The sequence below is a fragment of the Loxodonta africana genome, chromosome 22, assembly GCF_030014295.1.
Source record: "Loxodonta africana isolate mLoxAfr1 chromosome 22, mLoxAfr1.hap2, whole genome shotgun sequence".
In the NCBI taxonomy this organism is placed as follows: Eukaryota; Metazoa; Chordata; class Mammalia; order Proboscidea; family Elephantidae; genus Loxodonta; species Loxodonta africana.
This window is the reverse complement of record NC_087363.1, coordinates 6,141,477-6,168,192: the sequence shown is the minus strand read 5'-3', so window position 1 is coordinate 6,168,192 and position 26,716 is coordinate 6,141,477. Positions and strand designations below refer to the sequence as shown.

Sequence of the window (26,716 nt, the reverse complement as noted above, 5' to 3'; positions counted from 1 at the left end):
GGGAGGGCAGAGGAAGACGTCAGAGGAAATCACTGCTGGCTTTAATTAACAGGCATAATCTTTGGCCACTACCAAGCCAAAGAAAATATTTTCTGGCACACATTTAAAAATTAATGGGGACTGCGAATCAATTTTTAGAGCTTTATAAAATATCTGAGGACCATAACCAGAAAAATGTTTACCTGTGTTTTATTAACTACGCAAAGGCATTCAACTGTGTGGATCATAACAAATTATGGATAACATTTTGAAGAACAGGAATTCCAGAACACTTCATAGTGCTCATGAGGAACCTGTACATAGATCAAGAGGCAGTCATTTGAACAGAACAATGGGATAGTGGAGAGTTTAAAATCAGAAAAGGTTTGAGTCAGGGTTGTATCCTTTCACCACACTTATTTACTCTCTATGCTGAGCAAATAATCCAAGAAGCTGGACTGTATGAAGGAGAATGTGGCATCAGGATTGGAGGACGACTTATTAACAGCCTGTGATATGCAGATGATACAACCTTGCTTGCTGAAATTGAAGGGGACTTGAAGCACTTGCTGATGAAGGTCAAAGACGATAGCCGTCAATATGGATTATACCTCAATATAAAGTAAACAGAAATTCTCACAACTGGACCAAGAAGCAACATCATTATAAACGGAGAAATGACTGAAATTGTCAAGATTTCATTTTACTTGGATCCATAATCAACGCCCATGGAAGTAGCAGTTAAGAAACCAAATGACACATTGCATTGGGCAAATCTGCTACAAAAGACCTCTCTAAAGTGTTAAAAAGCAAGGATGTCACTTTGAAGACTAAGGTGTGCCTGCCTCAAGCCATGGTATTTTCAGTCGCATCGTATGTGTGTGAAAGCTGGACAATGAATAAGGAAGACTGAAGAAGAACTGACACCTTTGAATTGTGATGTTGGCAAAGGATATTGAATATACCATGGACTGCCAAAAGCACAAACAAATCTGTCTTAGAGGAAGTACAGCCAGAATACTCATTAGTTGGTGTCGTTCATAAAGCTCCATCACTTTCTTTTCACCCTTCCTTTTCTTACCTGCTCTAGCCTCCAAGAATATGATTTGTATGCAGACAAGGACAATAAGCCAGGGCCCTATAATCAGATGTTTGCCCTTGACAGCGCCATTTGGCTTAGAATATAAGACCAAAAAGGGCAACGCCAGTTAATAATTATGTGACTGTAAGCAAGGTAAGTGAACCTTTCTCTCCAACCTCAGTTCCCACGGGAAAAAGTGAAGATAATAACAGTACGCACTTAAGAGGGTATTTGTGAAGATTAAATTAGATAATGTATATAAAATAGAGTGACCACTGTGCTTGGCACAATGATAACATATAATAAATGCTAACATTCTCAAATCATGCCCGATGTTGTGGGCAGATAGTAGCTCTAAAATGCAAAAGAGTATATCATTATCAGAATACATGTTCAAAGAACAACATCAACAAAAAGCTACCTTTATTGTGTACCTACAATGTGTCAAGACTCATACATTCACTTACTTTAATCTTTATAACAATCCCATGGAAAAATACATCAATAGTCTCATTTTCAGATAAAGAAATACAGACTCATACAATAAGTGATCATTGGGTTGAAAGAGATTTGCATGTCTCCAATATCTATGCTCTTAACTCCAGGAATCTTCAGGGATCCCTGGGTGGGAATTAAGCAAAATTTCCCTCTGCCCAACCTCCTTATCTTCGTAAGTAGAGAATGTTCTGTGGCAGGTTTTGCCAACAGGGCTTATCACAACGGAAGGCTTCCAGGGTCTCATTTTCCTCAGTGACAAACAAGAACTCTCTGCTTTATCTCTGTGTCCCCCAAAAGTATACCCTTGGCAGCTGCTTTTCTGCAGACCTTCTAGGAAGCAAAACAATAACACTGAATGCTGATATTCTCCTTCCTAATTAACACACAGAAATATGCAGCCCATAACTCCACTGCACTGCACTTCCATGCTGGGGGAAACCTTCTCATGCTCAGAGTACATAATCAGCCTCTTCTACCCAGAGGCATCTGTAAAACAGGCATGTCTGAAACCAGCCCCACTGGATAGCTCATGGCTTGTAAACTCTCTCCTAGAGAAGTCCCAAGGGCTGGCTGAGGCAGCAACCTATCCTGCTGGGTGAAAATGTCAATAGAAAAAAACAAAAAAGGGAGGTAGATGGTTCAGCTGATTTATTTCAAGCATCATATCAGATAAATTAGCTCAGTACCACTGTTAGGAAATGGGGTCAAGGAGGAAAGATGCCTTATTCTTGTCTTCTTAGTCTTGCTTGCAATGATGTTGATTCTGTCCAGTGACAAGATGAGGAGTTGGTTCAAATGGCCAAGCTGTGATCAGTTACAAGCTCTGCTAACAACTTCTACACATCGTGAAGGAGAAAGTCAGGCTCCTTAAATAGCCAGGAAGGAGTATACAAAACTGTAAGCATCAAACCTGAGGGGGTGGGAAATATCAGGATGAAGCCCCTGTCCCCCTTCAAAACCTGGTCTTACTGGTCCTGTTCCATTGTTTCTTGTCTTAGCAAAAGGTACGAGCATCTATTTGATTATGTAAGGCAAACACCAGGAGTTACCCAAAGAGGATTATCATCATCTGCCTCTTTTACCTTCTCACAATAGTCAATTTGTTGTTGTTAGCTGCAGCTGAAATATTCTGATTCATGGTGACCCCGTGTGTGTCAGAGAAGAACTGTGCTCCACAGGGTTTTCAGTGGCTGATTATTCAGAAGTAGATCACCAGGCCTTTCTTCTGAGGTGCCTCTAGGTAGACTCAAATCTCTGACCTTTCAGTTAGCAGCTGAGCATGTTAACCATTTACACCACCAGCTTTTAAGTTTGCATGCTTTTACAACCCCATGCACTGTGCAACAAACTAGGAGGTAGAACAGAAGCACTAAACACATCATTAGGCCAATTAACTGGGATATTCCATGGAACCCTGACCCTGAACCTCCAAACCAAGGAACCAAATCCCATGAGGTATTTGGTTGTGTATAAGCAACCTCAGCAGCTACTCATTTTTTTTGTCATTTTAATAAATATATCTGTCTTAGTTATCTAGTACTGCTATAACAGAAATACTACAAGTAGATGGCTTTAACAAAGAGGAATTTATTTTCTTACAGTCTAGGAGGCTAGAAGTCCAAGCTTGCTCCAGGGCAAGTCTTTCTCTCTCTGTTGGTTCTTGGAGAAGGTTCTTGTCATCTATCTTCCCGTGGTCTAGGAGTTTCTCAGTACAGGGACCCCAGGTCCAAAGAATATGATATTCTCTTGGCTCTTGTTTCTTGGTGGTATGAGGTCCCTGTGTCCCTCTGCTCACTTCTTTTAATCTCAAAAGAGATTGACTTAAAACACAACCTAATCTTGCAGATTGAGTCTTGCCTCATTAACATAACTGCCTCTAACCCCACCTCATTAATATCATAGAGTCAGGATTTACAACACAGTATATCACATCAGATGACAAAATGATGGACAACCATACAACACTGGGAGTCATGGACTAGCCAGGTTGACAGATATTTTGGGGGGACACAATTCAATCCAGGACAATATCTATCACACAACTTTGCAATTCGACTTTTTATAGGTGTACAACTTATTGACAGCAATTAAGTTGACTGGCTGTGGGTAAGAGGCATCTTACCAGGCTCTGTTCCTCACTCCTTGTAGCATATCAGACCAGCCTCTCTCTGGAACAGTTCCATCATCTAAAGAAATGAGCTCCACTGCATTTCCAGCTCTAAAATCCTACAATCCTGCACTTCTACTTTCCTAACAAATATAGGGGCTGAAAGAAAATTCTAAGCATTAGTGGGTCTTAAAATTTTATCGGCTCAGTACACTTGTCTGTCTTATCACAATGTCACTGAATATGTGCACAGAAGATCATTACTCCTCAGTAGTAATATCCTCTTTTCGAGGATTTAAAATTATGCATTTTTAAGAGAGCTTGACACTTAAAGATGTGCTTAGCTTTCTAAGTCAAACAGGTCCTCATCTTTAAATTCAGAAGCCTTTATTTTAGAACTGCACTGTAAAAATAGGGCAGCCACCAGCCTTACATGACTATTTAAATTTAATTACATTTTATTAAAATCCACTTTCTAAGTCACAAAAGCCACATGTGGCCGCCATACTGGAAAGCTCAAAACACCAAACATCTGTCACTGAAGAAAGCTCTATTGGACAAAAAGGAAAAAAAAAAAAAAACCTATTGCCATGAGTCTCTTCTGACTCATGACAACCTCATGTGTGAAAGAGAAGAAATGTCTCATAGGGTTTTCTAGGCTGTAATCTTAACAGAAGCAAGTCGTCAGGCCTTTCTTCCACTGGCAATTTGAACCAACAACCTTTAGGTTAGTAGCTCAGTGCCGTCATGGATTTTATTGTTGTTGTCGTTAGGTGCCATGGAGTCGGTTCTGACTCATAGCGACCCTATGCACAACAGAATGAAACACTGCCCAGTCCTGAGCCATCCTTACAATCGTTGTTATGCTTGAGCTCATAGTTGCAGCCACTGTGTCAATCCACCTTGTTGAGGGTCTTCCTCTTTTCCGCTGACCCTGTACTCTGCCAAGCACGATGTCCTTCCCCAGGGACTGATCCCTCCTGACAACATGTTCAAAGTATGTAAGACGCAGTCTCGCCATCCTTGCTTCTAAGGAGCATTCTGGTTATACTTCTTCTAAGACAGATGTGTTCATTCTTCTGGCAGTCCATGGTATATTCGATATTCTTCACCAACATCACAATTCAGAGGCATCAATTCTTCTTCGATCCTCCTTATTCATTGTCCAGCTTTCACATGCATATGATGCGATTGAAAATACCATAGCTTGGGTCAGGCGGACCTTAGTCTTCAAGGTGACATCTTTGCTCTTCAACACTTTGAAGGGTTCCTTTGCAGCAGATTTACCCAATGCATTGGGTCGTTTGATTTCTTGACTGCTGCTTCCATGGCTGTTGATTGTGGATCCAAGTAAAATGAAATGCTGGACAACTTCAATCTTTTCTCCATTTATCATGATGTTGCTCATTGGTCTAGTTGTGAGGATTTTTGTTTTCTTTATGTTGAGGTGCAATCCATACTGAAGGCTGTGGTCTTTGATCTGCACCAGTAAGTGCTTCACATCCTCTTCACTTTCAGCAAGCAAGGTTGTGTCATCTGCATAACGCAGGTTGTTAATGAGTCTTCCTCCAATCCTGATGCCCTGCTCTTGTTCACATGGATGGATTTTATTATGTCCTCCTAAAAATGTGTGTCAATTTGGCTGGGCCATGCTTCCTGGTATTATGTGATTTTCCTACATGTTGTAAATCCTGCCTCTATGATTTTAATGAGGGAGGGTGGGCAGCAGTTGTATTCGTGAGGCAGGACTCAATCTATAAGATTGGATTGTGTTTTGAGGCAATCTCTTGAGATATAAAAGAGAGAAGCAAGCAGAGAGACAACGAGACCTCATATCACCAAGAAAGTAGTGCTGGGAGCAGAGCACGTCCTTTGGACCCAAGGTCCCTGCTTGAAGGAGCTCCTAGTCTGGGGAAACACTGATGAGAAGGCCAACAGAGAGACCCTTTCCCTGGAGCGGATGCCCTGAATTTGGACTTTTAGCCTACTTTAATGTGAGAAAATAAACTTCTCTTTGTTAAAGCCATCCACTTGTGGCATTTCTGTTACAGCAGCACTAGATGACTAAGACAAGTGCAAACCATCTTCGTCACCTAAGGACCTACTGGACAGTGCAGCTCTACAGGAAACAGGACATGGTTCTTTGCCCCTCCCTCTCTACACACCATCCTTCTGACCACCAGTTGGTTCACCACTTTCACTCTCTCTAGATTAAAGCCTCATGGCCTGTGTTGACTTCTAAACTGAAACCCACGGTCCAAGTCTCTCACTTGTCCTGATGTAATCTTCTGAAACCTTCATTTCAGATGTCACCTCCTCAAGGAAGCCTCCCCTGATGCTAGGTTAGATGTACCACCCTTGCTACGTGCTTCAGAACATTCTGAATTTCCCCTTTCAGAATACTCATCACTTCCCTTGAAATTGTGTAAATTTAATATGCTTTACAAGGTTGAGGGGCTGCAGAGTGTAGGCTCCTGAGCCAGACAGCCTGGGTTTGTATCCTACTCTTTTTCTGGCTCCCCTCATAAACTTGGGAAAGATAATTGGCAGTTTTGGCCCTAATATTCTTCTTCTGTAAAATGGGGATAAGGAGTACCCACCTCACAGGCGATTAAATGAGTTGGTGCGTGTAATGTACTTTGAAGAGTTCTCAGCACAAAATATAGACTGCATAAGTGTTAGCACAAATAAGTAACTAATAAAAGCATAAGCATCTTCAAAGAGACATCTTTCAGTCTTCTGCCCTGTACACTACACCCCATGCCTCAGGACGTCAGACCCAAAGTAAATGCTCTATAGATACTTGTTGAAATGAACTATGTATTCGTAGAAGAGCTTGCTTTAAAATTACCCTATACATATACTTGTAACAGTATCCTGAGATGTTTGTATGAAGATGCTTATTACAACACCACTGTTTATAATACCACCAGAAAAGGTAGGTGAGGGACATCCTAAATGTCCATCAACAGGGAATTAGTAAAATAAACTATGTATATTCATACACCAGCATACTGTACAGCATTTATAAAAAATGAGGTAGAACCATACAGGGTGATGTGGAAAGGTCTCCTAGATACCTTAAGTGAGAAGAGGAAGTGTGATGGTTAAGGCTGTGTGTCAACTTGGCTGGGCCATGATTCTCAGTGGTTTGGCAGTTATGTAATGATGGTAAAGTAGAGGGTCAATGAAAAAGAGGAGGACCCTCAACGAGATGGATTGACACAGTGGCCTCAACAATGGGCTCAAGCATAACAATGATGGTTACGATGGCATAGGACCAGGCAGTGTTTCTGTTCTGCATACATTGGCTAGCAGTCGTCGGAATCGACTCAACAGTACCTAACAACAACAATGATGTAGTCGTCCCCCCTTTTGTGATATAATATAATCACCTCTGGGTTGTGATCTGATGTGATCAGACAATCAGTTGTAAAGGGAGTTTCCTTGGGGGTGTGGATTGTATCCAATACATATGGAGCATTCTGGCAAAGCTTGTTGGCTTTTGCTCACTCCGGATCCTGTGTTGGCTTGTCGTCATCTGACCTCCAGTTCTTGAGAGTTCAGTTAACAGCCTGCTGTACTGCCTGCTGATCTTGGGATTTGTTGGCCTCTGCAGCATGTGAGCCAGCAGCCTGCCATCTTACCTGCCAATCTTGGATTCACTAACTTCTGCAGGCTGTGGGCCAGCAGCATACCGTCTGACCAGCTGATCTCAGATTCATTAGCCCCTGCAGCTATATTAACCAGGAGTAGCCTCCAGCCTGATGCCTGACGGACTTGGGACTTGTGTGAGCCATGTCCTTAAGATAAATCTCTCTCCCTCTATATACACACATATACGTACTTCACTGGTTCTGCTTCTTTAGGGAACCCAGGCTAAGACAGCAAGAATAGAGTAAAATAAATAACAATACATTTGTATGTACCATTTATATATAAGTTATCTGAACATTTGCACTAGAACCTTTAACAATGGTTACCTGTGGGGAGGAGGGCAGGTAATGCTTTTTGTTGCTCTCAAATGCGGCTGAGTCGGTTCCAACGCATAGAGACCCTACGGACAACAGAACAAAACACTGCTTGGTCCTGTGCCATCCTCACAATTGTTGCTGTTTCAGCCACTATATCAAACCATCTCATTGAGCGTCTTTCCCTTTTTTGCTGACCCTCTACTGTGCCAAGCATGATGTCCTTCTCCAGGGAATGGTCCTTCCTGATAACATATCCAAAGTATGTGATACAAAGTCTTGCTATCCTCACTTCTAACAAGCATTCTGGCTGTACTTCCTCCAAGACAGATTTGTTCATTCTTCTGGCAGTCCATGGTACACGGCATATTCAATGTCCTCCTCCAACACCATAATTCAAATGCTTCAATTCTTCTTCAGTCTTCCTTACTCATTGTCCAGCTTCGGCAAGCATATGAGGTGATTGAAAATACCATGGGTTGGGTCAGGCACACTTTAGTCCTCAAAGTGATATCTTTGCCTTTTAATACTTTAAAGAGGTCTTTTGCAGCAGACTCCCCCAGTGCTTCACGTTGTTTGGTTTCTTGACTGCTGCTTCCATGGGCATTGCTTGTGGATCCAAGTAAAATGAAATCCTTGATGGCTTCAATCCTTCATGTTTATCATGATGTTGCTCATTGGTCTAGTTGTGAGGATTTTTGTTTTCCTTATGTTGAGATGTGATCCATACTGAAGGCAACTTTCACTTAGCCTTAGCTATTTTTTAGTTCTTTATTATCATAATTATTTCATTATACAGTTATTACTTTTATTTAGAATTTTAAAATGCATCTTGCTTTTAACAGTGTTCTGTGTTGCTATGGTAGACTTTTCCTCTCTGGAACCAGAAGAGGTAGAGATAGAAATTCAAGGAGGAAAAAAGAATCAGTAAGTGGGAAGTAAATAAAGATATTTTGCTGGCAAATCTGCTTCACTGGCTAGTGGAAGGGGGAGGGAATGTACTAGGGTGGCAATTTTCAGAGCAACCTTGTGTGTAAACATGAGCTAATGCCAATTGAGAGCATACAGGTGTCAGACACTGAGCAAGCCCTTTCTAATTACTGTCTCATCTAATCCTACCTGTGAGGAAGGCACTATTATTATCCTCTTTTCACTGAAGGGAAAATGGAGACATGGAGCATTAAGTAACTTGCCCAAGGGCACACAGCTCAGTAAATGGAGGGGCTGGGATTCCAGCTCTGGCAGGGCTACTGCATACCCTGCTTGACAGTGAGCATCCCACAAACAGCAGCCACCATAATGGGGCTAATTCAGGGGAGGCAAAGACAGAGGAAGCAGCACTGGTAGCACAGTGGTTAAGTGCTTGGCTGCTAACAGAAAGGTTCAGAGGTTCAAACCCACCAGCCACTCTGCAGGAGAAAGATGTGGCAGTTTGCTTAGGAAACCCTATGAGGCAGTTCTACTCTGTCCTATAGGGTTGCTGTAAGTTGGAATGGAGCCCAAGGCAAGAAGCTTTTTTTAAAGACAGAGGAAGCTCTTGAAAGATCTATTCAGCCTAATTCCTGTGATGGTACCTGGCATTTAATAAAAATTCCATTTTGCCTTCAGGTTATTAGAGTCAACAGAATATCTACTCCAATCGGTTCCAGAAAATTATGAGTGGTCTCATATGGTAGGCAAATTATACCACTGAAAGGTCAAAGGCTGAAGAACATTTATAGTCCAACGGGTGAAAACAGAATGGATGAATCCTGGGCATAAGAAAATTTCAACTCCAGAATAACTAAGAGACATTCACAGCAACAGTTTTTAAATAAGAAAAGCAGACATTTTCTGAAACTGTTTCTCTCTCATTGCGCACTGGGAAGCCAGGTTAAAGTACTAAGGGGCCATTTCCCACACCTCACTAGTTATACCCAGGATTTTCTTCTGCAGTTTTCAAGAAAGAGTATGGATATGAAAGTCAAACAGAGGCAGGTAAAACCTTGAAAAAGTCACTTAAATGCTACAGGGCCTCTGCAACCTCACGTAAAAATTGGGTGATAGTAACAGCTACATGTTACGACAATGAAATCAAATGACAAAACTAAGTGACACCACCTATGCCATCTTGCTTGTCGCATAAACAACTCAGTAAAAGAAGTTTATTTTCCTTTTTTCCAGACAAATCATTGTCTAAGTCACATGCTTTTCCTTTTTGATCCGATATTCTTTCCCTTGCACAACCATTTCCACACCTAACTCCTCCAAATCTGTAAGCGGATGGTGTTTCTATTAGGGGACTCAAGCTCCCCAAATGGGCATGATGACTGATTTCTGATAAAGACAGCTCACTTCTGCTAACCGCAGATAATTCTCACTTGCTCTATTCTCTGTCACTTGAATTTTCAATTACCTTCACATCTACAAGATAACATATTGAAGAAGCTCTGGGTACATCCACTCAGTCCCCCTTCCTTTCCTCACCCAACTCCTAGGTATTCTCAGATCCTCTCCCAGCCCACAACCACCCAATGACATCTGAATACTCCCAGGGAACTAAGCCAACTGGTAACTAACAACACACAAAGGAAATATTGCCTCTTGAATTTTATTCAGGAGCTCACAATCAGGAATTTGATTAACATCTAACCACTACTGAGTTTAAATTCATAATCTGTAAACGAGTAATAGGTACAAAGATAACGCTCCTTAAAGAATATCACCCGTGAGTACTGTGCTCCTTTAAAAAAAATCTATGTAAGACCAAATGGTCAACAATTACCTTAAAACAAAGATGAGAATATAAGGGGGGAGGGAAACAAGATTAATGGAAATGGAAAAAACAGAACAGAAATAATGAGAATGTTCACACATTACAAAGAACGTAACCCGTGTCAATGAACAATTTGTGTAGAAATTGTTGAATAGGAACCTAAACTGCTGATAAACCTTCATGATAAAATACACAATAAAATATATTTAAAAAAGATAACACTCCTCCTTTTCCCCCTTCCCAGGAATAGCAAAACCAGACACAGTATATTTAAGGTTCACGATCATAACCTGACTATTGGCCACTGCCTGTAACAGGGACTACTATCACATCAAAACTAAAATGCCCCTAATAAAACAATAGTCTATTTTGTATCTACTTTTAATTTTAAGTTTAATCTATAAAATGTCCCTGCGATTGTCCAACGATTCCAAATTTTAAGGGTCCACAAAACAGATGTTGTTTTTGTTAGGTGCCATTGCGTCAGTTTTTACTCATAGTGACACAATGTGACAGAATGGAACTGCCCCATAGGGTTTCCTAGGCTGGCATCTTTATGGAAGCAGATTGGCAGGTTTTTCTACCGCTGAGGCCCTGGAAGGATTTGAACTGCCAACCTTTTGGTTAGCAGCCACCAGGGCTCCTTCCACAAAACAGATAATGTAGTAATCTGACCAAGTTAATAATCTGAGAGAGAGAGAGAAAGCGAAGGCTCTGAAGACAATGAGAAGCAGTGGCAGAGAAACAATGGCAGGAGAGACCAGCAGGAGACAGTCCACAGACTGAAAAAGCTGAGTGGCTTCAGTAGGAGGCTTGCTGGCCGAGGAGGGTGCCTCCAAGCACTTGGTGGAGCTAGGCTTGCGGGAGCTAGAGCTGGGGCTTTCAGGTAGAGGCTTACTAGTCAGGGCACTTACCAGCAGAGCTAAAAGAGCCTTGTAACATCTGCCTAAGCAGGGCAGAGGCCAAGGGGCCAAAGAGAGGCGTGTCTCAAGCACGGCTGAGAAGAAGCTGTCCTGATGCAAGAACCGTATCCTGAGCATTCCTGAACCTAAATTGTAACCTGTTACTTCCCTAATAAACCCCGTAATCTGACTGTGAGTTCTGTGTGGCCATTGCAATGAATTATTGAACTCATCAGAGAAGTAGAGAGTGCCATGGGAAGTACGGCTGGTGTCAGAATTGGTAAAGATGGCCGAGAGAGGAGGCACGTCTGACCTCTGCCTCAAAGGAATCAGCCTTGGGCTGTTGATCTTGATTCTCCTTCCCCCTTGTGAACGTAGGGGAGGTCAGACAGTGCTCCCATGCCATTTTTGCACTTAGCCATCACATCTGGGGGAATCTCATCTTATAGATACATTGTCACCCACATGAAATGATGTTTGTCTATGTTATTCAATGCACCAATGTTTTGTAATATCAAAAATTGAGAATGACCCGAATGTTTATCAAGAGAAAACTAGTTAAATAAATATTGGTACATCCATACAAAGGATTATATAACCATTATTTTTTTAAAGAAGGAGCTCTCTATTACTGAAATGTAAAGACCTCTTAGAAAAAAAAAGAGGCACCAAACAGTGTGTATTGTATACCATTTTTTGTGTAGAACAGGGAAGAAATAAGAACACACACACACATATATACACATACACAGTGGTCTTGTCTGCATTTACATAAAGAAATCTCAGAATGGCATATAAGAACCTCCTAAGACTTGTTGTAGTACTGGGGCAAGGAGAATTGGGAAATTGGGCACGTGGGAAACAGGGGTACGAGGAAGGTAAGTTATTGAATACCTTTGAAATATTCATGAACCGTGTGAATGTATATATTAAAAGCCCGATTAGTGGTAAAAATGTCACTCTATTCCTTCATGATTAAAACAACTCTATGAAGTCATATTTTGCGATTAACCATGACTATTTCTCCTCTTCTAACACCATACATGCCTATATTTAAGAACAAAAACATTTAAATCAATAAATTAAAGGAGAAAATTCCTGTAAAATATGTATGTGTATTTAAAGACCTCCACAAAACCTTATTCCATATATTTTGTTATTATTAATCATATTCAGGTTACCTGCAGTCTCCTACAATTGTTTAGGCCTCCCTCGTCCACAAAGCATTCTTGCCTAGGCGGCTCTGGGCCCTCTCAAGCGGCCAGGAGAGAGACACCATCAACACTGCCGAGGGACGAGCTCACCTTCGTAGGTGCCGACTTCCAGGAGAGTTCCGCTCTGTTCCAGGTCCAAGAACTCCTTCACAGTCAGAAAGTTATAATCCACACCAGGCACTTCTCCCTCTCTTGGAGATCGGGTTGTGCCTACAGCAGAAAAGACAAAGGCACAAAACACCATCAGTCAAGGAAAGTGGGAAGTTCACATCCAGGTGTAATTATAATAACTTATTTTTTTTTTTATTCAGTAAGCTGGACCACCCAAGACTCTGTCGGCTCCTCTGTTCAGACAGGGATCCAGTAAAGGCAACTTCTTTCTAACACACAACATTATCCCCTCCACCCTCCACTGTCTGGGATCCCCAAACAGGAAAAAGAGAAAACCTCGCACAACTAGGTAGCCAGGGAATGTTTTTGTCATTTTTGAAAATGTACTGACCAAAAAAGGTGAAATGGATTTTATGCAGACAACAGCCACAATCAGCAGCTTTCAGGACTCCAAACCAAGAAAAAAAAAAACCCAAACCCGTTGCCGTCGAGTCGATTCTGACTCATAGCTACCCTACGGGACAGAGAAGAACTGCCCCATAGAGTTTCCAAGGAGCGCCTGGTAGATTTCAACTGCTGACTTTTTGGTTAGCAGCCATAGCACTTAACCACTGTGCCACCAGGGTTTTAGGACTCTAGTAAACACTAAACACTAAAATGTAACCCACCTTAAACTCAGAGCCTAAGGGGTTTATAATGTTATCACAGGCCTCAACATTCTCGTGTTCCTCAACACATCAAGCAAGTCCCAATGTAAAAAGCCCTTTGAAGAAAATGACACAAACTGCAGAAACGCATCACTACAGAAAGCCAACTGCCCGGATCTGTGGTTGAACATCTCCCAGGAGTGGAAACGCTGCTCTTGTCCATGTAATTAATACGTCTGGGAAAAAGAGCCTACCCCTAAGTTCTCACTAGAGAGAAAATGAATTGCATTTGCTGGAAAATTCCTCCCCTGAATTAATCTGGCCATCTTCCGGACTCCTCTGACCTCTAGAGTATTTAACTCACCCGGCTCAGGTACTCTGGCAAATGGGTTCTGCCATTTATAGAAATGGAGAACATTGGGGGAAATGCTATTGGGAGGAAAAGAAAAAAAAAGAGTTCACTTTTGGGTATGTTAAATTTGAGATGGCTTTAAAAAAAAAAAAAAAAAAAAATTTTTTTTTTTTTTTTATTAGACACCCAGAGCCCTGGTGGCACAGTGGTTAACAGTTCAGCTGCTAATCAAAAGGTCAGCAGTTCGAATCCACCAGGTGCTCCTTGGAAACCCTATAGAGCAGTTCTATTCTATCCTATAGGGTCTCTATAGGGTCACTGTGAGTCAGAATCAACTCGACAGCAACAGGTTTGGTTTTTGGTTTTGGTATTAGACATCTGGGTGCAGACATCTGGTGAAGACTGGGCTACGTGAGTCTGAAGGTCAGAGCAGAGTTTGGGACATAAACTCGAAAGTAATCAGTGACCCACTGGTATTTCAAGGCTGGAGACAAATAATTGAGGTAAGAGTATAGAGAAAGAACCTAGGAGGTCTGATTGAACACTAAACTGCTCCAAATATTAGAAACTGGGAAGAGAAGGAAGATCCTCAAAGAAGACAGGAAGCAGCAGCCCTCCAGGAGCAGAGGAAGGTGTGAGTCCCGGAGCTAAGTAAGAAAAGCTGTTCAGATGGCTCCTTGTAAAACGCAAACAGCCTACATCATATTGAGAAATTCCAGTGTGGTGCAAGATCAGAATCTCCTGGAAGCTTGTTGGAAAAGGATCTGTCCTAAATACGTTCTATATGGCATTCCCTCATATTCAGTCTTCATAACAAAACTCCACTAACTTAAGCCATCAGGGAGCCCTGGTGGCACAGTGGGCCCCTGAATCTTGATTTCCTGAGAGGATTCAAGAGAATCGAGAGCTTCAAAAATGCTACATTCGAGAGGGAAAAAAATGGAACCAGGAGATAATATTTTCCTTCAAAATAAATATGCTGAGATTGGCCTTTGAGAGGCAGGGGAAGGGGGTGCATGGGTGGCCAAGTCTCCACCCACAAAACCTTCAGGGTTTATTACCCAGACAAAACCTTTCCATGCTGCAGGCTAGCAGAAGGTTTACTTCTAGTTACCCTCTGAGCAACCCGCCCTGGGTCTGGGCCAACAAGACCAGGCCCCATTCAGCAACACTGGGGAGAAAAGGGCCAGGGGAGGGGACCCCGCCTCCTCTTTTCTTGTTGCAGAATAACGGGCTGCCGGCTGGACACACGCCTGGCAGATGGCATTTCAAAGGGTTTTCAGGAGCCATCTGGGGTGGGTACAATTATTACAAACCACGCTTCTAACAAAGCCAGAAGGGTTACTTCCTGATAGGAGAGGAGTAAAACAAATTCTATCTTGTTTCTCAGGGACAGCATGTTAAAAAAATCACCAGGCTGACAAACTGGGTTTCCTGCAGCCTACAACACTGCCTTCTGCTTGTCTGGCTGGAAATCGGGCCAACAACCTCTTGCAGCTTTAAGCCAATAAACACAGAGCCCCTCCTCCCTGCAAAATAAAGAGACCATCAAACACCAGGAAAAGATAGCAGCTTTCATTTATAGAACGCTTATTTATGTCTCAGACAAGGTGTCACGTGCTTAACCAATACTATTATATTTAATCTTCATACAAAAAAACTTGGAAATAAGGATCATTATTATACTTATTTTATTGATGAGGATGCTAAGACTAAGAGAAGTAAAATAACCTGTCCAGGGTCACATACCAAGTATCTTGGGCAGAGCAATGATTTGAACCCAGACAGTCTGATTTTGGCATCCCGCATTCTAAACTATCTTGTCCAAAAGAACATTACACGACAATGAAAATGCTTCATATATCCATGCTATCCAACATGGTAGCTACTAGCCACATGTGGCTATTGAGCACCGTTCGAAAAGTGGCTAATGTGACTGAAGAATTAAATTTAAAACTTTACTTAATTTTAACTACTTTAAATTTAAATAGTCACAAGTGGCTTTTGGCTACCAGATTGGCTAGTGTAGCTCTAGGCTAGGAGGGTATTTGAATGCCTGTGTTACCCTACATCTCGTAGAGTTTCCCAGAGTACTTCTGGCTCTCAATACAACACCCAGAAACATATTTACATAAAACAGCAAAACATAATTATTCATACAGGAAAATCTTCCTTTTAAAAATTAATATATTTTTGGCAAATGATCTATTTAAACTATATGTTTTGTCATAAAAATTCTGTTTGGTTCTTGTAGGCTGGGGTCTCTTGGATAAAGACTCCTTAGAAATTTGTGGAAGTATGGTTTGTGCGTGTGTCGGGGGGGGAACACAAGAAAAACCAAGGCCAAACAAAAACCATCTCTCCAAACAAAAAATGAGTGCCTATGAATACAGGAAAGATCAACTACAACATGGCAGATGCATTCTCAAGTCAATTTTTTAACCATGTCAACAACAATCAATTAGATCTACCTTATAGTAGTTTCCAGAAGGAATGCTTGTGATATGAAGTTAAGTGACACAAACAGGTTACGGTAAAATATGTAAAATATCACTGCATTTTATTTAAAAAAATAAAGCTGCCATATATATCCTGCATATTTTATGTGCATATATGTATCCACAGAGTTAAATACGTGGCACAGCACTAAGCCATTAACAGCGGTAATCTCAGAAGTGTGGCCTTGGAAATAGGAAGAGAGAAAATGATTTTTTAAATACCTCTCATGCTCTGAAGAGTACAAAATATTTAAAAAATCCTGAAAGGCCTGATTCTTGGGCATTCTACTCAAATTTTTTCAATATTAACTCAGTCCTCCCCCCAAAATGCAAAAAATCACAAACTCAAACTGAATCACCGAACTAACACATTTAAAGGTTTCTGATCTCATAGAAAGCCAGCATTAACATCAACAGGACTTGCTTTTAGATGTGATGAGGAACATATCACAAACAAAGCTGAGAAGGTGATACTATTTTTCCACCTGATTTTGCTTTTGTAAACCTCAAACTGTTCAAACACTCAGAGTTCTTTTTAAGTGTTAAAGGACCTGCCAGATTTGCACCACAGTAGCAAATACTATCAACCTTTCTGTCACCAGGCCATAACTTAACTAATTAACTCGAGCTCTGTCCCACTAACTGTCTCAGTATGAAATAGTAATGTCCAAAAAGCTCGTCCAGTAATGGCTGAGTGACGACTTGCTTCTTACACACATTCTATGGTTCATAAACTTTTAGTGTGCCTGGCTTGAGTGACCCTTGCTAAAGAAATCAGAAAGTGACCTTCCTTATCATCAAACTCTACAAATCACAGACACAGAAAGGAAAATGGACTTGGAGCTCATTTGGTCCCTCTTCTTATTATAGAAATTCTCTTGAAACATCCAGCTGAGGCGGCAAAAAACAAACACAAAAACCTGGTGGTGAAACACTTTTAAGCCGATGCCCACCGTTGTGTGCTCTCAGCGCCACCAGGTTTCGAGACAAGCATCTAAGTTGAGATCTCTCAGCAACTGTCCAAATGATCTCAAAACCCGATTGTTAGTAGGGGAATCATTACAGCACCACGTCTTAAAATTAAATTGTTAAGACCCAATGATATCACCTGCTGTTAAATTAATCTGGAACCCGCATACTGTAATCTAACAATACGACTTCAAAAAATTAGTCACCTCAACTGCCTCCTTGTTAAGGAAAGATTATTATTTTCTGTAATAAAGCAATTGTTTATACTGCTTGAAATTGGTTAGATATCCAGAAAAGCCTCACACAGCTCATTCTTCAGTTGATGGAGACGGAGCACAGTAGAATGTGTTGTTTCTCCAAATTCAGTCAGTTACCTACCACTGCCGCAAGTTTTGCCATTGTACAATTTTGCCAGGAGTACTATTTACTCAACATTTTTTTTTCAAATCAGCCTGCTTTTAAAAAACAACTGAAACGTTGTTGTTGTTGTTAGGTGCTGTCGAGTCTGTTCAGACTCACAGCAACTCTATGTACAACAGAATGAAACACTGCCCAGTCCTGTGGCGCCATCCTCACAATCATTGTTATGCTCCAGCCCATTGTTTCAGCCACTGTGTCAACCCATGTTGTTGTGAGTCTTCCTCTTTTTCGCTTACCCTCTGTTTTACCCAGCATGATATCCTTCTCCAGTGACTGCTCCCTCCTAATAACATGTCCAAAATATGTGAGATGTAGTCTCACCATCCTTGCTTCTAAGGAGCATTCTGGCTGTACTTCTTCCAAGACGAATTTCTTCCTTCTTTTGGCAGTCCATGGTATATTCAATATTCTTCATCAACACCACAATTCAAAGGCTTCAATTCTTTTCTGGTCTTCCTTATTCACTGTCCAGGTTTCACATACATATGAGGTGATTGAAAATACCATGGCTTGGGTCAGAAGCACCTTAGACTTCAAGGTGACATCTTTGCTTTTCAGCACTTTAAAGAGGTCTTTTGCAGAAGATTTGCCCAACGCAATGTATCTTTTGATTTCTGGACTGCTGCTTCCATGGGTGTTGATTGTGGATCCAAGAAAAATGAAGCCCTTGACAACTTCAAACTTTTCTCCGTTTATCATGTTTACTGGTCCAGTTGTGAGGATTTTGTTTTCTTTATGTTGAGGTGTAATTCATACTGAAGGCTGTGGTCTTTGATTTTCATCAGTAAGTGCTTCAAGTCCCCTTCACTTTCAGCAAGCAAGGTTGTGTCATCTGCATAACGCAGGTTGTTAATGAGTCTTCCTCCAATCCTGATGCCCCGTTCTTCTTCATACAGTCCAGGTTCTCAGATTATTTGTTCAGCATACAGATTGAATAAGTATGGTGAAAGGATACGACCCTGACGCACACCTTTCCTGACTTTAAACCACACGGCATCCCCTTGTTCTATTCTAACAACTGCCTCTTGATCTATGTTCAGGTTCCTCATGAGCACAACAAAGTGTTCTGGAGTTCCAGTCTTCAAAATGTCATCCATAAATTGTTATGATCTATATAGTCAAATGTTTTTGCATAGTCAATAAAACACAGGTAAACATCTTTGTGATATTCTCTCAGCAAGGATCCATCTGACATCAGCAATGATATCCCCAGTTCCATGTACTTTTCTGAATCTGACTTGAATTTCTGGCAGTTTCCTGCCGATATACTACTGCAGCTGCTTTGAATGATCTTTAACAAAATTGTACTTCCGTACGGTATTAATGATATTGTTCGATAATTTCCACATTTAGGTGGATCACCTTTCTTGGGAATAGGCATAAATATGGATCCCTTCCAGTAGGCTGGCCAGGTAGCTATCTTCCAAATTTCTCGGCATAGATGAATGAGCACTTCCAGCGCTGCATACATTTGTTGAAACATCTCAGTTGGTATTCGGCCAATTCCTGGAGCCTTGTTTTTTGCCATTGCCTTCAATGCAGCTCAGATTTCTTCCTTCGGTACCATCAGTTCCCGATCATATGCTACCTACTGAAATGGCTGAACGTCAACCAATTCCTTTTGGTATGGTGACTCTGTGTATTCCTTCCATCATCTTCTAATGCTTCCTGCATCACTGTATATTTTCCCAGTAGAATCCTTCAGTATTACAGGTCGAGGCTTAAATTTTTTCTTGAGTTCTTTCAACTTGAGGAATGCAGAGTGTGTTCTTCCCTTTTGGATTTCCATCTTCAGGTCTTTGCAGGTGTCATTATAATACTTTGTCTTCTAGAACTACTTTTTGGAATCTTTTATTCAGCTCTTTTACTTCAATATTTCTTCCTTTTGCTTTAGCTCTTTGACGTTCAAGAGCAAGTTTCAGAATCTCTTCTGACATCCATTTCGGTCTTTTCTTTCTTTCCTGTTTTTTTAATGACCTCTTGCTTTCTTCACATATGATGTCCTTGATGTCATTCTACAACTAGTCTAGTCTTCAGTCATTAGTGTTCAAGGCATCAAATCTATTCTTGAGATGGTCTCTAAATTCAGGTAGGGTATGCTCATGGTCATACTTTGGCTGTCACGGACTTGGTCTAATTTTCTTCAGTTTCAACTTGAACTTGCATATGAATAACTGATGGTCTGGTCCACAGTCCTTGGTCTTGTTCTGACTGATGATATTGAGCTTTTCCATAGTCTCTTTCCACAAATGTAGTCGATTTGATTCCTGTGTATCCCATCTAGTGAAGTCAACGTGTACAGACACAGTTTATGTTGGTGAAAAAAAGATATTTGCAGTGAAGAAGCCATTGGTCTTGCAAACTTCTATCATATGATCTCTGGAATCGTTTCTACCATCAAGGCCGTATTTCCCAACTACCAATCCTTCTTCCCAACTTTTGCATTCCAATCACCAGTAATTATCAATGCATCCTGATTGTGGTGGTGGTTAAACAACTCTATGTATTTGTCAAAACCCATAGAGCTGTATACCACATAGAATGAATTTTCCTGCTTATAAACTTTTCTAGGATGAAGCATTTAGCATTACCTCAAATGGAGAATCAGTTTCATCTGTCATAAATAGAACCCATAACTTTAAAGATAAATGCAACAAAAATAAAACAGAACAATTTCAATTTATACAGAGTCTAAGGCTCAGAGCTTAAGGTTTGCATCCTCTTATTACAAAGAGAAAGTAACAAGCATTAGAAAGGCGTTAGAGACCTATTAGCACCAACTTGAGACTTCCTCCTTAATGTAATTATAATGATTGCTCACATTTGGATCGGAAGCCTAAGCAGCATCCAAAGCTCTGCCTGAATACATCTCATATCTGCCTCAAATCATCTTGAGATCTAGTTCATCTACAAGTACTAGGCCTATCACAACCGGGAAACCTCAGCACAAGTGTTAGGAGCCTGAGTGTCGAAGTCTCCAAAACCTAATCTCAAAGTCCAGCTCTATCACCTTATTCTCTGAAGAATTTAGGTTGTTAAACATCTCTGGGTCTCAGTTTGGCTACCTGTACAATGGAAATAACTAAAAATATCTACATCACAGGGTTCTGTATGAACACTGAACAAGACAATACTTATGAAACACTTTTCACAGAGTCTAGTATGTAATAAGCATCCAAAACAAATAAGTAGTTGATATCGAGCTGAATCTGATTTGGCTAGCTTGAAACTGGGATGTGAATTTCAACAACACGGTTGAAGATATGCTTAAGGAGAATAATCTCAATCTAGACACGTGACACAGTATTTCATATTCATGCAAAATATCATTGAAGCCAAACATGCATCCTTCACTGGATTCCGGCCTTCGATTAAGGCAACTTCCTTTGCCAAGAGTTTACCTGCCTATTTCCTGCGTCAATTCTCTCAGTGCTAGGAGTTTACCTGCCTATTTGCTATTTCAACCCTCTCAGTTTAAAAATAAACATGGAAGGAATGTCTGTCCTACAGCTAAGCAACCTTCCTGTTCTTACTCAAGAGGAGAAAGTTCAGACACTTTGCCTCCGATTCTTGAATGCACTTGTCCTGTACTCACCAACCCAGAAATGCAAACCTCACTGTATGAGCCACTGTGATCATTTTTCTCCCGAGCCAGACCAGTCACCGAGAAGGATGTCAGTCTCCTTATTCTCAAAACTGAGATACAGAAATAATATACCTGCAAATGCTGACCACAGCCTAATGTGTTTTGTAGACTTGAGAAATGCCTGACTTTCACGATGCCTTAACCCCAGCAGCAGGCACCCAAATGTGAGGCCATTAAAATGTGTATGTTTATCTTCCTGTTGTGTTTTTCGAAATTAAAAAGCACTCACTTTTTTTTTTATTGTGGTAAAATATATACATCACAAAACATTTGCTATGTTAACCACTTTTTAAAAAATTTATTGTGCTTTAGGTGAAAGTCTACACCACCAATTAGTTTCTCTTTCAAAAATTTATACACAAATTGTTTTGTGAAATTGGTTGCAATCTCCACAGTGCATCAGCACACTCCCCCTTTCCCTTTCCACTCCAGTTTTCCTGTCCCTTCCTGTGATCTATCTTTGTTTTTGGGCAGGTGTTGCCTACTTGGTCTCGTATACATGATTGAACTAAGAAGCATGTTCCTCACGTGTGTTTGCTTTATAGGCCTGTCTAATCTTTGGCTAAAAGGTGGACTTGGGAATGGCTTCCGTTCTGAGTTAACAGGGTGTCCAGGGACCATAGTCCCACTGACCGTTTCTATGTGCACAATTCAGTGACATTAATTACACTCACCACGTTCTGCGACCATCTCTGCTATCCATTTCCAAACCTTTTCCATCACCCTAAACAGAAACTCGGCGCTCATTCAGCAACAACTTCCCATCCCGACCCTGCCCCCACGCCTGGTAATCACTAATGAGTTTTTTTGTTTCTATGTACATGTATATTCTACATATTTCACATAAGTGGAATCAGACAATATTTGTCCTTTTGTGACTGACTTATTTCACTCAGCATAATGTTTTCAAGGTTCATCCACATTGTAGCACATGTCAAAATTTCATTTTTCTTTATGGATGAATAATATTTCTTTGTAAGTATATCACATTTTATTTATCCATTCATCTTTTGACGGACGCTTCAGTTGTTTCCACCTTTTAGCCATTGAGAATAATGGCACAATGAACATCGGTGTACAAGTATTTGAGTTTCTGCTTTCATTTCTTTTGGGTAGTGGAATTTTGGGTTATATGGTAATTCTATGTTTAATATTTTGAGGAACCACCAAACTATTTCCCACAGCAGCTGCACCATTTTACAATCCCATCAGTAATGGATGAGGGTTCCAATTTCTCCACATTTTCACCAACACGTGCTATTTTCCATTTTTTGGGGGGGGGATAGCCATCCTAGTATGAGTGAAAAGGACACACTGAAGTTTTCGCATAACTAGATAACATTAGCTATCCACAAAGACCTGAGAAGAGAGGATGAAAAGTCCTTTTTTTGGTAAGAGAATATGAATATGTTTAAAACTAGTCCACCTGGCTTCTCGCTTGTGTCCTTATGAACTTATATACCTTGGGAAAGAGGACTTAGGCGGATTTTCTATGACCTTGATATACATCAGAAACAAACAGAAAACATTAAACGGAAGAGAAAGAAGGGCTGGAAACAGAAGAAGCACAAGGCTAAGGTCGTAAGATATGATTTTGCAAGTATGTCCTGATAAGGAACAGAAGGGAAAAACAAAAAAACAACCAAACTCGTTGCTGTGGAGTCAATTCCAATTCATAGCGGCCCTGCAGGACAGAGCAGAACTTCACAGATCACAGCATCCAGACACCTGGCTAAGGCTGAAGGTCTTTGGAACTGCCACTCTGGCCAGTGCTTTCTATTGCATGCGTTCATCCCTCCTGCTTCTAGCGGTTATTCTAAAGTACCTACTATGTACGTGCCAGACACTGTGTAGGATGATGGGGATGAGCAAGACAGAAATAGGCCCTGCCCTCAGAAAGCTTAGAGTTTTGTGGGGAAGATAAAAACAAGTAATCATAATAATGGACAATAAGTGATAAGGAGGATAAACCAGAGAACTCTGTGGGTGCGCCTATCAAAGGGACCTAACTATGAGAAAATCCAGTGGTATGTGAGAGAACCAGACAGTGCAGTTGAGTAGATTCTAACTCATGGTGACCCCATGTATTGAGAAGTAGAACTGCCCTCCATGGGGTTTTTAAGGCTGTGGTCTTTTGGAAGCAGATTGCCAGGCCTTTCTTCTGAGGCAAACTGGGTGGGACTGAACAGCCAACTTTTCAGTTAGTAGCTGAGGGCTTTACCATTTGCACCACTCAGCACTCCCTAAGTGAGAGAAGAGGGTATTAAAGAAGCAGAAGAAATTCCAACGTAAGGAGAGGTGAGTTGGAGAAGGTGGTCACGGTGCTGTGGAAAGGGGTGAAAGAAATTCTGTGGCTCCGACCACTTGGTGGGGCGGTTACAAAAAGAGAGAGCAGATGGGGAGTGGTGAAACCCATGATACTGGTGGCCCCAGATGTGACAGCTCTGTGAACTCGGAATGGTCCCAGGAACGAACATGCCTTAAACTATCAATGTCACACACAAAAGACACACATGCACGTCCGTAAACACACACACACCAGATGTGTTGTGCCTCCGCCAGAACAAAGCTGAGAAGGTAAGGTCCTTGTCTTCAAAGAGCCTGGAATCTGAGCGGGCCTGTGTCCAATCTAATTTGATACCTCATTATAAATAGGAAAGCAAGTAAATGGACTTGACTGACATCATCCCTATAGAACATTACAAAATAACCAGGACTAAAGAAAGGCAGCCTCATCCTAGCAGGGACAGAGCCAGTCTTGAAGTTGCTGATGAGTTATTCAATGCCACATGCATGGTGAGGCACAAATTACCATTCATTCTCTCATTCTCTCCACAAAGAAGCCCTCAGAGGGAAGAAGGTCACAGAGGGCATCACAAATCCATGTTCTAGAGGAGCAGACTTTTGACTAATTGGGCATTGCCTCTTTCTGAACCTCCCAACCATGATAACAAAGGTCAGAAACAGGACCCTTATCTTCCTATCCTGAATCCTAACAGAATACTCAGTAATTAATTATAACATGAATGGAATATTGCTGAGCTGCTGAACAGCAGATGTGTGAAGGTGATTATTTCACAGCAGCTAAAACTCGTGTGCTTGGGATCAGAAGACCCTCTCATGTCCCATCTTGCATATAAGAACATTGTGTCATGGAGGCACAAGGATCTCATTAATAGATCACACCTAAGCACTTGAAATAAATAAGGACTTGACATTTATTCCATTTTACTCAAGCTTTGGAGGAGTAGCCTAAATATCAAATGTGGGAAGCATTCCATCTGATATTCATGATCCCATTTCTAGCTCTTCTCTCTATGGCTGCAACTTGGGAGAGAGAGAAAGGAGGAGAAGATTTGAGTGCCAGGTCAAAGAATAAACACAGTTCAACAGAAACTGTCCAAATTACCAACACATCCTTTTTCTGGAGGTCAGCTAACCTTAGTTATTAGAAGTATGAACACTTTATTTTTCACGGAGATTGACACTTGGGCAAGAAAAAAATGTAAACCCTGCAGACTTCCAAGAGAATAATATTATGATACAAAAAGAGGGTATATTCCCCTACGGAAGCCTTTGGCAATGGGATGGCTACCAACACTAAACAAAGGCAACAGCTCAAAAAGAAGGGGCTGGTGTAAGAAGAACTAGGTTCTAGTTCCAGCTCTGCCACTAAAGTAATTATACAAATGACCCTGGACAATTCCTTTTTATGCACTCAGAGTCCTTATCTGTAAAACTCCAAGGATAACGGCTGCCCTAACTGTATCACAGAATCATTCTGACACACAAGTCAATTCACACAAAGTCCCTGCAAATCTAAAGCATTTAAAAATGTCGTTCGTAAAAAAATATCCGTATTTAGGCCAACATTTATACATTACATGTACTGTTTCATTTAATCCTCGCAACAACCCTACAGACTAGGTTTTATTGTTACCATCACTTAACAGACAAGAACATGTGCACAGAGAGATTGCGTGCAACTTGCCAAAAACTGCACAGCTGGCAAGTGGCAGAGCCAGGATTTGAACCCAGGTTTTTATTGCCACAGAGCAGAGAAAGTTGCTGTCCACAAAAGAGGCACTGGAGTAAGGGTGACGGGTCAAACCAGTTGGTGGGGGAGTTCCTAGGCAGTGCAAACGGTTTATGTGCTCGACTGCCAACCAATAGGTGGGAGGTTCAAGCCCACCCAGAGGCATCTTAGGAGAAAGATCTGGTGATCTACTTCCAAAAAAGCTGCCATTGAAAACCCTATGGCTACTCTGATATACCTGGGGTTGCCACAAATCAGAGTTGACTTGACAGCAACTGGTTTGGTTACTTAAGGTTGAGTAAAACTTAATTGCCCTCATCAAAGAAAGGGAATGGGGCTGGAACTGATGGAATTGGGGGAGGATAAAGAATGCTGATAAGACCTTCTCCCCACCACTTCCCTGATGCAAAACACAAGCTCTTAGGAGCTATACTTTACCACCTCTTAACCAGAAAAATGAGGCCAGAATCCACTCGGATGGGAAGTCAAGTAATAACTTGAACCTGAATATTAACCATTGTTTCTCATTTTCTTGGGGGGAGGGAACTTTGGCACACATAACTCATGGAAACCCTGAATTCATTAGAAACAGGAAAGTGAAAATTCTCAAGTTGTCATGGTTGATTTCAAAGAACATTAAAAGCATTCAGGAAAGAAAGTATAAGAATCTTTAACACTAGATACACGCTTATCACAAATCAACTTTTAGGGCACAGCCAAGATGGCGGAGTAGACAGACGCATCTGTCCAGCCCTCTTTACAACAAAGACCCGAAAAAACAAGTGAAAAGAGTATCTTTGTGACTTAGACAATAAACTGACGGGCAGGGGGAGGAAGAGACCATTCAGAAGCCGAGAGGAGTTGCTGGACCTGAATTGTGGGGAGCCCTCAGGCACCATTCCTGGAGCGGCGGTGGCAACACCGACGGGCTGGTCCTAGCGTTCAGCCACAGTTTCCTCAGAGAGAAGCAGCCAGCCACGCAGCCCACTCACACCTCCGAACCTGAGCAGCCCCGCGCTCTCCGCAAAAGCTAAGTACTTGCGTATATTTTTCCACGCCCCCCCCCAACCCAGGTTCAGCAGCTGACTCCCTAGGCCTGAGATAGACCCTTGTGAGCACCTGGAGCCATCCTCCCGGCCTTGGGGAAGGAAAAAATTTCCAACTGGGGGGAAAACATAATTTGCTGCCTCCATTAACTGGGGGAGCTCAGGACAGAAGCTGCTCCTGTCCAGGAATAAACTGTCCATGGACCTTGAGCACATTTCCCTTCTGCATGGACCTGTGTGGGCCTATTTTGGGAGAATAGGCCCTTGTTGGCAAACTCCAAATATTTCAGCGGTGCGGTGGAGTAGTGGGTGTTTGACATTTGACATTGCTTTGCCTATTAAACAAGGTCCTCACCTACCACAACAGGGACCTAAGGACTGGTGGTTCCACGTGGGTCGCCCAGCCACCCACAACAGGAGCCCAGGGATAACTGGTACCTCCCAGTCCTTACAACAAAATCTTTGGGTGCCCATGGTCCCTCTG

General features: G+C 41.5%; 1 protein-coding gene across 2 annotated transcripts in view; it reads right to left on the bottom strand.

Moving 5' to 3' along the window:
* The window catches only part of MAGI1 (membrane associated guanylate kinase, WW and PDZ domain containing 1), a 701,787-nt gene that overhangs the window by 118,160 nt on the left and 556,911 nt on the right, over positions 1 to 26,716 (bottom strand). For both annotated transcript variants that reach the window (XM_064274271.1, XM_064274270.1), the window contains exon 3: positions 12,598 to 12,717. In XM_064274271.1, the coding sequence (XP_064130341.1) occupies positions 12,598 to 12,717 (120 nt within the window). The remainder of the gene's footprint in view (positions 1 to 12,597; positions 12,718 to 26,716) is intronic.